Below are 13,338 nucleotides of genomic sequence, written 5' to 3' on the forward strand. Positions count from 1 at the left end.
TCATTCCATAGTTTTATTAATCACATATCATTGTTTCCAAAGTTTGCATTCAGTTAAAAAATGTGTAATCTCATTCCCAAGAATTTAGGACCCAGTTCACCAAAGACTAACTCAACACAAGTAGAGTAGATGGAGTCAGCATATAGGACCTAGCCATAAACTCCCAGGCTCATACTTATGCGCATTTGGAACAGGGCAGCGCAGCAGGTCACCTTGCTGAGCTGCTCTGTGTCAAAAGGAAAGGGCAGGAACGTAACGTATTTATGGCACACGGCCCATTCCTGTCTTTTCCCCTAAGCTTGCACCATTTCGGCAGCCTAGCGCCAACACAGGCACCCTTGCACCATGGTGCAAGGGTGCCTGGGTTTCATGCAGGATTGTTTTCGTAAAGAAACAGCACCTTCTGCACAAAACAACCCTGGGAGGCGGTTTCCTCTATCTATGTGTGCTGCAGAATTCAGCACACATAGAAAGAGGAAAAACGGTGAGAAATAAAGATATTTCTCCACGTTGCGCCTTCGGTGGGGGTAAGGTTTCGACACATCCCCATGCTTACCGGGTCTTGTAAATCTTGGGATGCATCAAAATCCATGGGTGTTGCATGGGAACAACCACCACAATGCCCATAGAACAACTCCCTAACACAGAGTAAGGCAACGCAACCATTTGGGCTCCCTTGCCTCACTCCATATCTTTGAGGCCATTCAAAGACCTGCAAAGTGGCATGGCGCGGCCTCACAGATATGATTTAAAGGTTTGTGCTACAGTTGCCTCACAAAAAGTGATGCAAAGGTGGTTCAAGGGGCTCGTAAAGACGCCCTACAGTCTTTGCCAATAGAAAGTGAAGTACACAATGAGCAAACAACACATCCGCTAACAAATGACACAATTTTCACCAAAAGTAATAGGCAACTAAAGCCATTGTTTACTCCAACCCGCAAGAAGAAAGTTAACCCCGCAATCAAGCAATTATCCAACTGGGACAACCATACATAGATACAAAGTCTAAAATGCCGAAGGAACATCTCCTAAAAGCTCTCCCACAACGGGTATTGCAAAGAAACTGTCACAATTCAGAAAAGGCCGGATTTAGAGCTTGGCAGACAGCGACACCAACACTACCATGCTGGAGTGCTCTGACCAGCTGCTCTACGCAGAGTCAGGTGACACATTGTGCTTTTGACAGCAGTGCCCCACTGAATCGCAGGTGGAAATCCTACACCAAGGGTTTGATGGAGTTGGGCCCGTCCCTGTATGTGCATTAGTTCGTCCGCCTTATTTAGAGCAGATGGTCTGATATACGTTTTTTTAGTTTGGTGGTCCTGAAAAAAACAAAAATCAAAATGACTAGAAATGACCTCTGTCACAGACACAGAAATTTCCTAGGATGCCAAGGCCAATATTTTTTTTCTTTTTCAAAAACAAACTCCTGCTTTGAAAAGCAAAGAAGTTTGCTGCGAAGCTCCCTGAAACATGGCATCCGCTCAGCAAACATTCAGTGGTAGTGACACCTCTGAAAACACACCGATCTCCAGGTGACCGGCATGGTGGGTGTAGTCCAGCCAGGGTGCTGGCATTACCTTCACCGTCTCGATGGATGGTGGACAGCCCATCATACTTTAAATGAGACCCAAAGCACCTGCTAACAATACATATTATATTCTGAGCACAGCTAAACCAGAAATTACAGCTAGCACACAGTACAAGGGTAAGAGCTCTCTTGACAGAGGATAGAATATATGCGGGCAAGAACTGTCACTGGAGCTGTCTGCCACATCACGATTAAATTCCAAACTACAGGACTGTGTCCAACTGGGGGCACTCATAGGCTCTAACCAGAAATGCAGATCAGACACCACCAACAACTCACATTCCTATGAAGCCACAAGCCATGACCACAATAATGAGACAGGTGTGTGAATTATGGTACTACGCAACTTGGTCCCTACAGAGATTTTACATAGGAAATTCACCTCTCAGAACCATCTTTCTGGGAACATCATAAGGTACATGACATGCACATTCAAGTCCAACACAGAAGATGTGACAAGCACAGGGAGACTTTAATTACATCAGTGGTTTCACAGTTGGTAAATGGGCACAGATTGCAAACACATTTCTGTCACAAAGCCACAAAGGCAAATGAGAGACTAGCCTTATCATCGATTTGGTAAGCAATCCCAACCTATGCCTTATTGAATACTTAATATGCTTTCTTTATTACTGGCATGGTGTGCCCTTCCAGCATGCTTACAGAGGCTGTAGAAGACTACAAAGACCCATATACTGCAAGTGTATCCTCAGAACTGAGCCTATATCTGTCCCTCCCTCCCTCCCTCCCACACACAGACACACACATGCACACACAGTGCCCCTGTTGCTCTAGAAAGCACATTGAGGTCACTTGGAGGTCACTGAGCAGCAGATGCCTATTAAAATCCTAGGTATATTATGCTACAGAAAAAAATGCTTTTAATTGGCTCATTGGATGAGAGCCACCCACAGCGCACATAAAAGATGATGGTTATTTCATGCAGCCCTGTAAACAACCTTAAAAATATGTCATAGAACATGTTCCACTTTTAGGTTACACAAACCAGTTCATTTGATATTATTTGAAAGGTAGGGGTCAGCATTGACAGCTGGCATGACAATTGGACCTTAACTATCAAGAAGAGTTTTAGAGCCAGGCAGGTTGCTCCTTACCTCAGGCCGGACCGTTAAGGCAGCATTGAAGGCATCCACTGCTCGATCGAACTCCCCGCTGAGATGGAAAAGCACCCCAAGTCCTGTCTGCAAGTCGGGGTCTATCAGCTCACCGTTCTGGTGGGCCGCCTCCAAGTACAGGTCCCTGACCTCCTCGAGGGATGCACTGCAACCAAGAGATATAGCAGTGGTTATTGGGCTATTGAGGAGGAAGCCATGATGTCCTGACAATGTGGACCTGTCCTGTTATGTGGTTCTATACTGTGCGCATTCCCCAATTTCTGGTCTTATTGGCACTTCATGCTACGCAGTGTGGGTCGTTGGTTGTGGATTTGCCCACAGAAAGCCTCCACAACCAGTCCTAGCCCCAGGAAGAGTGTGTAATGTGATTTGGGAGGAGGGAGGTTTACCTACAGCCCCAGAGATTTTATTGGAGTGAATGGATCATGCAACCTAGCAGTTCAACCCATGTGTGAGTAATGTATGTGTTCTGTGTTGTCCTTACATGGTACATCGGAGTGGTTTAAGTCTTACGACCTCCTCCTGACCAGGGTAACCTTAGGTGGCATTGTTTGCTATGGTTCTTTGCAGGGTCTCCAATGAATGGCATAACTATTGCCCTCACATTTTTTTCAATTAAACCTGTATTTTTCAATTTTATCAATTGCAACATAGACGTTATTTGAGTATGATTTTCGTCACATGGTAGGCAAAACATGAGAAAGCGCACACTCAAACATCCATCAATCACTCGTAGCATCAGGTTCCCAATGGGGTGCAGGTCACTGTCCCACACTCGAGACATGTTCCATTCGCTGGGCTTGTGGGAGGTCCACTCCCCCTCTGGGTCAGTGACATCGTCCACAGTGTTATCAGAGCTGCTGCTAGCTTCTGTTGCTATGGTGGCATCAGGGTCTAAAAGTTTATCACATAGGCCTCGCCAGATCATGAGTTCCTCATCTACTTTTTTATTTACTGTCATCTGTCTTACTGAGCTTCAAATATGCCTCCTTTGCTAGTGTCTGCTCCTCTACGTCTCTATGCCAGTGCTCTATCTTAGGAGCCCACTGACCCATCCAAGTGATGGAGGCCAAGCGCCTTGCCAGCCCCAGTGCTAATTGCAGAACTTTATACGTAATTCTGTGATCTTTTGTTCTTTTTGTATTACCCAGCAAGTAGCACTGGGGCCTGTGTTCTATTCTTAGGTGTGTAGCCCATTTTAATTCATCCACCACCTGATTCCAGTAACTCCGCACCGGTCGGCAATCCCAGGCCAAGTGTAGGAAACACACCCATCCAACACCACAATGCGGGCAGTTGTCCGGTCGGGCCGGTGTCATGTGCTGAAGGTCTCTGGGAGTTAAATATAATCTGTGCAGGATATTATAATGCACCAACTTGAAGCGGGCATTTGAAGAGACTGTCCGAGTAAGTTTACAAACATGTACCCAGTCCCCCATTTTCCAGTGGAGTTTTTAGGTCGGCCTCCCAGGCTGCACATGCCCGCGGTTGCCTTCCCTGCATGCTGTAAGTACGCAGCATAGTAATACAGATCCAGTCATGGCATCTCCAGTCTGCCCTCATTATATTGTCTAGTCAGCGTAGCCAGGGCCACCCAACAATACCCTAGTGCTGTGTCTTATTTTTGAAAAATGGTCAATCAGGTTCCCTGACATGGTGGGAATGTAGGGGATATTAATCTTTTTCCCTGCCTGTGACTGCCATACCTTGCATGCAGAGTAAGACTGGCCTGTAGGGCAATCTAGCAGTGCCTGAAGGACTGGCCTGACAGGTCAGTGTCTGGGCCAATTTGTTTTGGCTGTTTGAGTTCCTGTTTTATGGTTTTGTGTGCCTGTTTTTACTCTGCTATTACCACAACAACAGCCTACACAAAGCACAAATGCTTGCAGTCTCCCATACCTTGAAAACTGACATACAGCTTGCCTTTATGAGTTTAAAACTGTCCTGATTTGCACATGTAGGCCATTTTTTAGCTATCTGATTTGATAATGGGGGCCACTTTGGTGCTTGGGTCTATTTTCTGTCCTAGTCCGACCCTCCGTGCATGAAGAAGCAGTTTCAAAACAAATGATGCATATAGAGTCAAAAGGACAGGCCTTTGAAAGCCCTGGAAGCCAACTCTTTTTGTCGACTGGCTTTCCACAAAAGAGTTTCTGACAGTGGGGTCAGCTGAGGCGCCACCATCAGAAACACAAGTGGTGAGTCATTGGGACTGACAGGGTGGCAGAGGGGACACCCGCTTATTGAGTTCCTCCAAAGGTATTTATTTCAGAAAAGACCCTTGAATAATAAAATCACAATTTACCCTCTTACTTTTGATAAACATAAGAAAATTAATAGTAGAGAAAAGGTTGGTTTGAGGGCCACCTCCTATTAGTGTTGTTTAAAGCATGGGGCACTTTCAAGCACAGATGGCCACTTATGGAATGTATTTCTGTGTGCATGTGAGTGTGTGCCTGTGTGTTGGTAGTTCGAATATGTGTGTTCACTGCACAAATGGTGTGAATGTGTGTGGTAATAGCTCTGTGTAAATGAATTTGTGTTTGTAAAAACGTTGTGCAAGTGCGGTGAGTGTGAATAGTGAAAGTATTGGTGGTGGTGTTCTAATGGTGAGTGTGAAACAATCTACTGATACATGTTATGAATGTTGTGTTTCAATGCTTTAATGTCAGTTTTGTGTTTTAGATAGTGCAAGGATGTGGCATGTTAGATGAGATAAGAGGAGAAGCAGGCTTGGTGTTGTCAATGTGCGGTCAGATCTTCAGTTTTTTTATGTTTTTTTGATGTATTGCACTTGTGTGCACAGTGTAGGACAGTCAAGCAGAGGGATGATGCAGGACTTGATTGTTTTGTAGAGTATTCTGCTTCTATTTGCAGCTTCATTTATGGTTTTTGCACAGTACATTTGCTTTGGTTGATTTGATCAATTGTCTGTGTGTTTCACTGTGGGACCTTCAGAAGCTAGATAGTCAAGAATTCTTTCTTCTATTATATTTCCTGTTTCGGGTGGCATGTTTGTTGTTGGCAAGTTCTTTGAAGTGCCTGGATGCTGAAGGTTTCTGTCTGCACTTGCATGTTTTAGATAGTGCATTGTTTTTCTAGAAAAGTGTTTTAGTCATTTAAAAAGGTATTGAAGTTGGACATTGAGCTGACATGGTGAGGGATGAGTTCAAGATTTAAATTGTCAATGGAGAATGACCTGTGGAAGGATCTAAAAGTTTGATGTTCTCTTTTGGGTTAACATTGATTTTTTCATTTGTTGGTTGACGCTGAATAGTGAGATAGCGATGGCAAGGTGCTTAGTCCAGTCCAGTCCAGTCCAGGGGTTATGGGTGGTTTGCACTAGACTCTTGATGATGTTGAGAAGTTGAGGAAGTAGCCTTTGGAGTGGGTTGGTGATTGATGTGTTGACGATGAGGTGGTGACACTTGTAGTCTAATCATGAATACTGATTTTTATATATAAAACAAAAAGAGAAAAAATAATCCTCCAGATTTGGGGAGTAAAAATGTAGGTTCAGTAGAGCCACATTGTTGCAAGATTTTCTAGATAACGACTGGCTATGTAATGTAGAATCACTATGTTAGATTATCTATATGTAAATGATGCTTACTTTGAGCCTGCGGTTGCAGGAGAGGTCCACCGGGAATTATTTCTGGGGACCTACACAGACTTTTCGTTATCAGAGTTTGACATAGAGTAAGTGAGAGAACAACACAGAAGAAGGAGGAAGGGAAAGGTGGAAAAACAGTGACAAAGGGAGAAAGCAGGGGTGAAAAGCAACTCACAAGAGTGAAGTAAAGGGACATGGAGTATAAAATGATAGAAAGAGGCATGATTTGGAATCAAGACTACTCCGCCTTTGTGTTTGCACCCTGACATTTGTCAGCACTGGTTGAGTGGTTCTGAGAAATATATTGGGCATCAGCACTTATTATTTTACAAATTAAACACTTAATGTAAATGTGTCATATATGGATATATTGAAACTCTGAGATGGATATAGCCATCCTAGACATATCGTGGACAGCCCATCTTTAGTAGATAGTGCTTAATGCCTGTGATTCGGATTGGATGCTCCATTATGATGCTTGACAAGGTGTTAACCAATGCCATTGCACGTATCGTATCTACCTGCTAATTAGAAGCTACAATCACACAATATTAAATCTTTAATACCACAATTTCCAGAAATACATTTTAGAAAAAGTCTATGGTTGAAGCATGGTTGTCCTTTTCCCAAGTTAGAGACTTCTTCCGCGTTTTGAGGTAAATGAGTGGAAATTGCTGCACCCGGGATGTACTGGTGTGGCGATTACCACCTATTGCTAATATTGCAGGTCAGAATAACAGATACCATGCGGTATCAGTGTTTTGTGGCACGATTACCACACGTTTTGTATATTTTTCAACCATTTTTTCCCTAGACAATTTTGCAAGGTTGTTCCTCATCAAATTTGTGTGTCTTTGATAACTACCACAAAACTCAAATTGGGATGTCTTGACTACTTGGAATTAAAGATTTGGTGTGTCTTCGTGACAGAGGCAGCATGTGCAATTCTAATTCCCAATATCTACCGTTTGAGACACAGTGGTTCCTAATGTACCTGGCAACTAAACTTTTGGAGATTTTCCTGGTCAGTGCGGGGGATCTGCTTTTGGTCTTCATTAGATGTTTGTATCGTGAGTTTTGTTTTATCCAGTTTTTCAGCGCATCGCAGGCTTCTTGTTGCTGGCCCGTGTTCGTGTAGCTTACAGCCAATGACATCAGGGCTTTTAAGTTGTGCGGCTGTAGCTCAAGGCATCTGAACAGAAGACAAAACACACTTGTTACAGTTATTCAACAACAAGCATTTCCTTTGCAAATTAGAACAATAAAGCACTACTAAAAGAAAGAAAACAAAAAGTCCATGAAGTTGTATTTATTTGTTGATAAATTAAATAAATTCCTTTATCTCCATTCTCAGTGTTCCTCATCTTGGACGTGAGACCTCAACAAAATGGGGAAATTTAGGGGCATATATATACTCTGTTTGTGGCGGATTTGCGTCATTTATTTTGACGCAAGTTCAGAGCAAACTTAACTCCATATTTATACTTTGGCGCTGGACCCGTCCAGCACCAAATTTATGGAGTTTGAGTAATTTTTCGTATGTGAAAACCTACCTTGCGCTGATGATATGCAAGGTAGGCGTTCCCGTGCAAAAAATGACTTTAAGGCATGTGCGCCTTAATTATACTCCCACGTCATTTTGACGCACAGGAGGAGGCGGGCCTTAAAAAACGGCACAGCCTATTTGCGCCGGTTTTTAACGCCTCGATCAGGGCAGGCATTAAGGGACCTGTGAGCTCATTTTCATGGTCTCCGACCATGGAAGCAGTCCACAGGTGCCCTTCCCTGATCCCAGGGACACCCCCCGGCCACCCTCACCCACCCCTGGAGGACACCCATGGATGGGGGGACCAATCCCAGGTAAGTAGAGGTAAGTATATTTATTTATTTTTTTAAAGTGTCATAGGGGGGGTCTAACTTGGGCCCCCCTACATGACACTGTGCCCAATGGCCATGCCCAGGGGACAGGAGTCCCCTGGGCATGGCCATTGGTTAGGGGGGCATGACTCCTGTCTTTGCTAAGACAGGAGTCATTTCAACGGGGGTTATGCGTCAAAAAATGGCGCAAGTCAGGTTAGAGCCATGATTTTTGACTCTAACCTGACTTGCACCATTCTTTGTCGCACAACCCCCATTCTTCCCTACGCCTGCGCTGCCCGGTTAGAGTCATTTATTTCTGACTCTAACCAGGCCGCAGCGCCGGCTAACATAATTCCATAAATAAGGCGCCCGGCTGGCACGTTGGAATGGTGTTAGCTGGCGGTAAACTTTTTGACGCAAACAAGCGCTGGCGCTGGTTTGCGTCAAAAAGTGTAAATATGGGCCTTAGTTTGGTGTGTTCAACTTTGGCAGTGTATGTGTGTGTGTGTGGTGGTGGGGGGGGGGCTTAACTCAGATGGCACCGATGGTGGGGAAAGTATTCACCGGATATATATATACTAACATTTGGACCAACGGACTTGCAAAAAAATATGTTTCATTTGTCAGTATACAGTATACACAAATACACAAATACAGTATACACAAATTCTGAATTTGCCCTGGGATGCAAATGGCAGTGCAAAACTTTGCAGTGCAATCCCTGCAATCTGGACATATTGGTGAAGGATTGCACTAGCACCTGTTCAGATAACGATTCAAACGTTGAATATCTTACGATGATATTGAAGTAAATCTCATCTAATAGGCCACACATTTCTGGTACTGTTGGTAACCTTTCTAAGTTAAACAATTATGAATTGGGAATCTCACACCATTGGACACAACACCTGGGCCCTGATGCAGGTAGCGTGACCCAGATTCATGTTAGACTTACATCTGGGAAAAAGTTAAATTTTATGCATTCATAGCTGACACTTGGTTCACAAAGCATTGAAACATGTATGTACACACTCATGCATTCCCACATCCATGTAGGTTGATTCAGCTGTGAGTGCCGCACTACGTGTGCGGATGTGCAACAAGCTGCACAAATCACGTGGGAGTTGTTGGGATGGGCGACATTTCAACCAATCAAAAAGCAAAAGTGAAATTTCACAAATGTCCTACCCCTATGTAACAAACTGTAGGCAGCATTAGCAAAAGCATAAGAATTCTTAGCAAATTGCATACAAGTACATGAGTAGTTTATGACAGGCGTATTCTGCCTATGTGTAAGCCAGAAATGTCTGTAAAATAACCAAATACTCATGTTTGTAACAATAGGTGTAAAATATGTAGGTAGGAATTTACAAATGTTTAATGAATCATGGTATACATTCTTGATTAAATATTTGCATAAAACAGATGTGGGGCATTCTAGAATATCCCTACAGCTCTGCTGCATATTAACATTCAATAGTGGTTGTATACTCACTGTTATCACCTTAGTAAATATATCAGTGGATGTTTACCTCTTTATGCTAAGAGAATCCAGGTAAAAGTCATTTAACCGGCTGGAGCATCTTGCCTGAGCGTGTACATAGAGTCAAGGTGTGTTGAAAGTCTTTGCTGACTCCGTGAGGAGCTGTACCTACGTTTTGGGGTTTATTTCTTCCCTTAGAGCACAAAACGACATGGCTATTAATCCTAATTAATGAAATTATGAATTTAAAAAAGAAACAGATGGCATTAGTTGCCTCTGATTAGGTAAATGCTTCACAGGTGTTCTAGGAGCGCTACAGAATTAATCAGATTTCGGGTTTAGATTGAAAGTGACATGATGGCGAGCATGCTTATATTTAGAGATATTTATTGAGTAGCAACATGTTAGTCAAGACTTCATGAAACAGCTGAAAACATTAGAGGCTTGATTCACGAATATAAACTTACACGTTTGTGTAAGTTTACTCTTGTCCGGTATTCACAAAACTGCAATTTAATAGTAATTTTACAACAGCGGAAACTCCGCAGTCATGGTAGAGAAAAATGCATGCAAAAATATAAAAAGATAGGTCAATTTCATCACAAATGGGAAAAACATGACCATGATGGCTTTGATAAATGGTGGCCCCCTTGCCAATCATTTTTCTGAGTGTCAGCAGGGGGGGCTCCTCCGCCTTGGCGGAGGAGCGTTGCCCCATCCGCCAGCAGCAGCAGCTGCAAAACCTTTACAGCAAACTCATAGTAAACTATGTTTATTATGGTTTTCTTGTAAAAGGGGAGAGGCCAAGGGGAGTGACAGGGACAGAGGGGGAGTGCACAGCACTTCTATCAGGGCCACCCAAACGCACATGCGCATTAGGCTGTGTTGCCGGGTTGGAGACAGCAATCAGAGCGCCCACCTAGGGCGCTCCGTCCAATCCTAACGCTGCTTTCATTACCCCCAGACCACTCACCCTCAGACCCCCCCTCCATTATTTCTCACCATCTACAAAGCTATTTTTTTCTGCCCTGCGCTATCCATAGCACTCCTCATTCCCTCACTCCCTCTGTGCACCCCCTGCTGTAGCTCATCTTTTAGTGTTAACCTTCGATCCCTACTGCATAGTGGCTCCTCTACCATGTACAGCGCTCCGTTACTTTCCAGCTAGGATTTCTCTACATAAATCCATGCAAACATTTTGCAATCCTTCCCCCAGACCATCATGAACACCACTAAGATCATCCAGTTGAACACCCCAGGGTCCTCCCTCAGCGCTCACAGAGCTGGCCATAAACTTACATCTGCGGAAAATCCACTAGTATTGCAGCTTGGCTCCAGCCTTGAGTTCCGCCTGCTGTAGTAAAGCTTCCCAGACCTTGGTTTTGTGAATTAGGACCTGCCATTCCGCACCTATGATAAACTTATGTGCACATAGAAGTGTGTGACTTAGTCCTACATTGTTTTAAAGGATGGGAATGTTCAAGCACCACTTGAGAATTCCTCCATTGAGTTTTGTACTGGTTTCCTCTGTGCTTCAGAGACATTTTACCAATGAGAATTTACCAACGCCTGACCTTTCTGTAAAGTGAGGTTGGGCAGCGCCCTTACAGTGCCACCTTCTGGTGCCGCCATACTACGGCAAGAGGCCCAGAATTATGTGATCTGAAGCGCTACATCAGGCAAATTTCTGCATTTCTATTTTGCCCTGAGCATGGTAGGAGTGGCTTATAGACCATCTTGGAGTGAAGGGCTGGTTTGACAGGAAAATGTGTGGGACTCTTTTTGGGTATTTGGGACCTGTTAATAGTCTGCTGCACAGGTTTAACAGATGGTTTTGCCACAAAGATTGACCTCTGAGAACAGAAATGCATGCACCTTGCAAAACACCTCAATCAGTCAATCAATCACTTGTAAAGCACGCTACTTACCCGTTAGGGTCTCAAGGCACTGGGGGGGGGGTTGCTACTGCTCGAATAACCAGGTCTTGAGTCGTTTCCTGAAGGTCAAGAGGTCCTGGGTCAGTCGTAGGTCGACGGGGAGGGAGTTCCAGGTTTTGGCGGCGAGGTGTGAAAAGGATCTTCCACCGGCTGTGGTACGATGGATGCGGGGAACGGTGGCAAGGGAGAGGTTGGCGGAGCGAAGTTGGCGGATGGGCATGTGGAAGCTGAGTCGCTCGTTGAGGTAGGCAGGGCCTGAGTTGTGGAGAGCTTTGTGGGCGTGGATGAGGAGTTTGAAGGTGATCTTCTTGTTGACGGGGAGCCAGTGTAGGTCTCTGAGGTGGGCTGAGATGTGTTTGTGTCGTGGGATGTTGAGGATGAGGCGTGCAGAGGCATTCTGAATACGTTGCAGTTTGTTCTGGAGCTTGGCCGTTGTTCCCATGTAGAGGGAGTTGCCATAGTCCAGTCTGCTTCTGACGAGGGTGTGGGTGACCATTCTTCTGGTTTCAATGGGGATCCATCTGAAGGTCTTGAGAAGCGTGCAGAGGGTGTTGAAACAGGAAGATGAGACGGCGTTGACTTGCTGGGTCATGGTGAGCGATGAGTCTAGGATGAAACCAAGGTTGCGTGCGTGGGTGGTGGGAGTTGGTGAGGTTCCTAGGTTGGCCAGCCACTAGGAGTCGTCCCATGTGGAACGGTTAGAGCCGAGGATGAGGACCTCCACTGCGTGTTTTTACAAGTTCAAAGCTGACTGTCCCAATTTGACGAACGTGGGTCCCTTTTCACCTGCCTGATTTGCTCATGAGGGCCGCATGTATTGCGATGCTCGTGTCTATTCTTTGCAAACCTTCTCCATGTTCACGCCCGTCTGCCTCAGTCCCACTGGAACCACATTAACATTTTAACTCCGACACCTGCCATTTGGAATATGAAATATTGCACTTGTTTTCACGGCCTGATCTTTTTCTGTGGGTCTGAAGAACGCTCAGCTTTATCATTTTGAAATATTAAGTTTACATAATTTCCGCCATTAACATAATTACCATTTGATTAGCTAATTCAAACAGGGTTGTTAAGAATTGAATGAATTTAATCACACATCAAATAGTTTTTTTTCAGAATTTTATCAATAAAGGCAGAAAGGCATATCCTTTTAACTGTTTCTGCCTTTGCATCCTCCTGTTAAACATTTGGCTGGCTGGGCCCATAAATGCAAAGTAGCATCTGGAAGCAAGCTGACACCCTGAGCAATACTTGCTGTACTATAAATATTACATTAAGTGCAATGCAGTTCCATTTTGATACCGTGTAATGGTTTAAATATTGACATGCTCTGGCTCAAAACATTTGCTTTGGTGCAGTCAAGAAATATTTTGTCGAGGAATTTATCTGTGGAAAAATGCCAGGGACATACTTTGATGTAATTTAGATACAGAGGGACTGAAACGTTTGCTCCACATGCACCTCTTTATTTGTTGCTGGGCTAGCTGATGTGGTAACAGGATGAGTTTGGATCCCTCATGTTTTATTCCATTTGCAGTTTTCCATGGCAGCATGTACTGTTGCAAAATAGCAAAATAAAAAATAGTTTGCTTTCATTTTCTCAAATCAAAAAAGGGAGAGCAAGCTGAAGAACATACATAAATACTTAAAATTTCGGGGGCAACTAGGATGTAAAATCCCTTGCCATATTTGATAACAGCCTCCCGTATATCTTA

At 44.1% G+C, this 13,338-nt stretch overlaps 1 protein-coding gene across 3 annotated transcripts in view; it reads right to left on the reverse strand.

The window, feature by feature from the left end:
- PEX5L (peroxisomal biogenesis factor 5 like) overlaps nt 1–13,338 on the reverse strand; it is a 746,879-nt gene that overhangs the window by 11,428 nt on the left and 722,113 nt on the right. For all 3 annotated transcript variants that reach the window (XM_069213089.1, XM_069213088.1, XM_069213087.1), the window contains 2 exons: nt 7,335–7,532; nt 2,707–2,872 (listed from right to left, as the gene is read on the reverse strand). In XM_069213089.1, coding sequence (XP_069069190.1) covers nt 2,707–2,872; nt 7,335–7,532 — 364 coding nt within the window. The remainder of the gene's footprint in view (nt 1–2,706; nt 2,873–7,334; nt 7,533–13,338) is intronic.

The sequence above is a fragment of the Pleurodeles waltl genome, chromosome 11, assembly GCF_031143425.1.
Source record: "Pleurodeles waltl isolate 20211129_DDA chromosome 11, aPleWal1.hap1.20221129, whole genome shotgun sequence".
Classification (NCBI taxonomy): Eukaryota; Metazoa; Chordata; class Amphibia; order Caudata; family Salamandridae; genus Pleurodeles; species Pleurodeles waltl.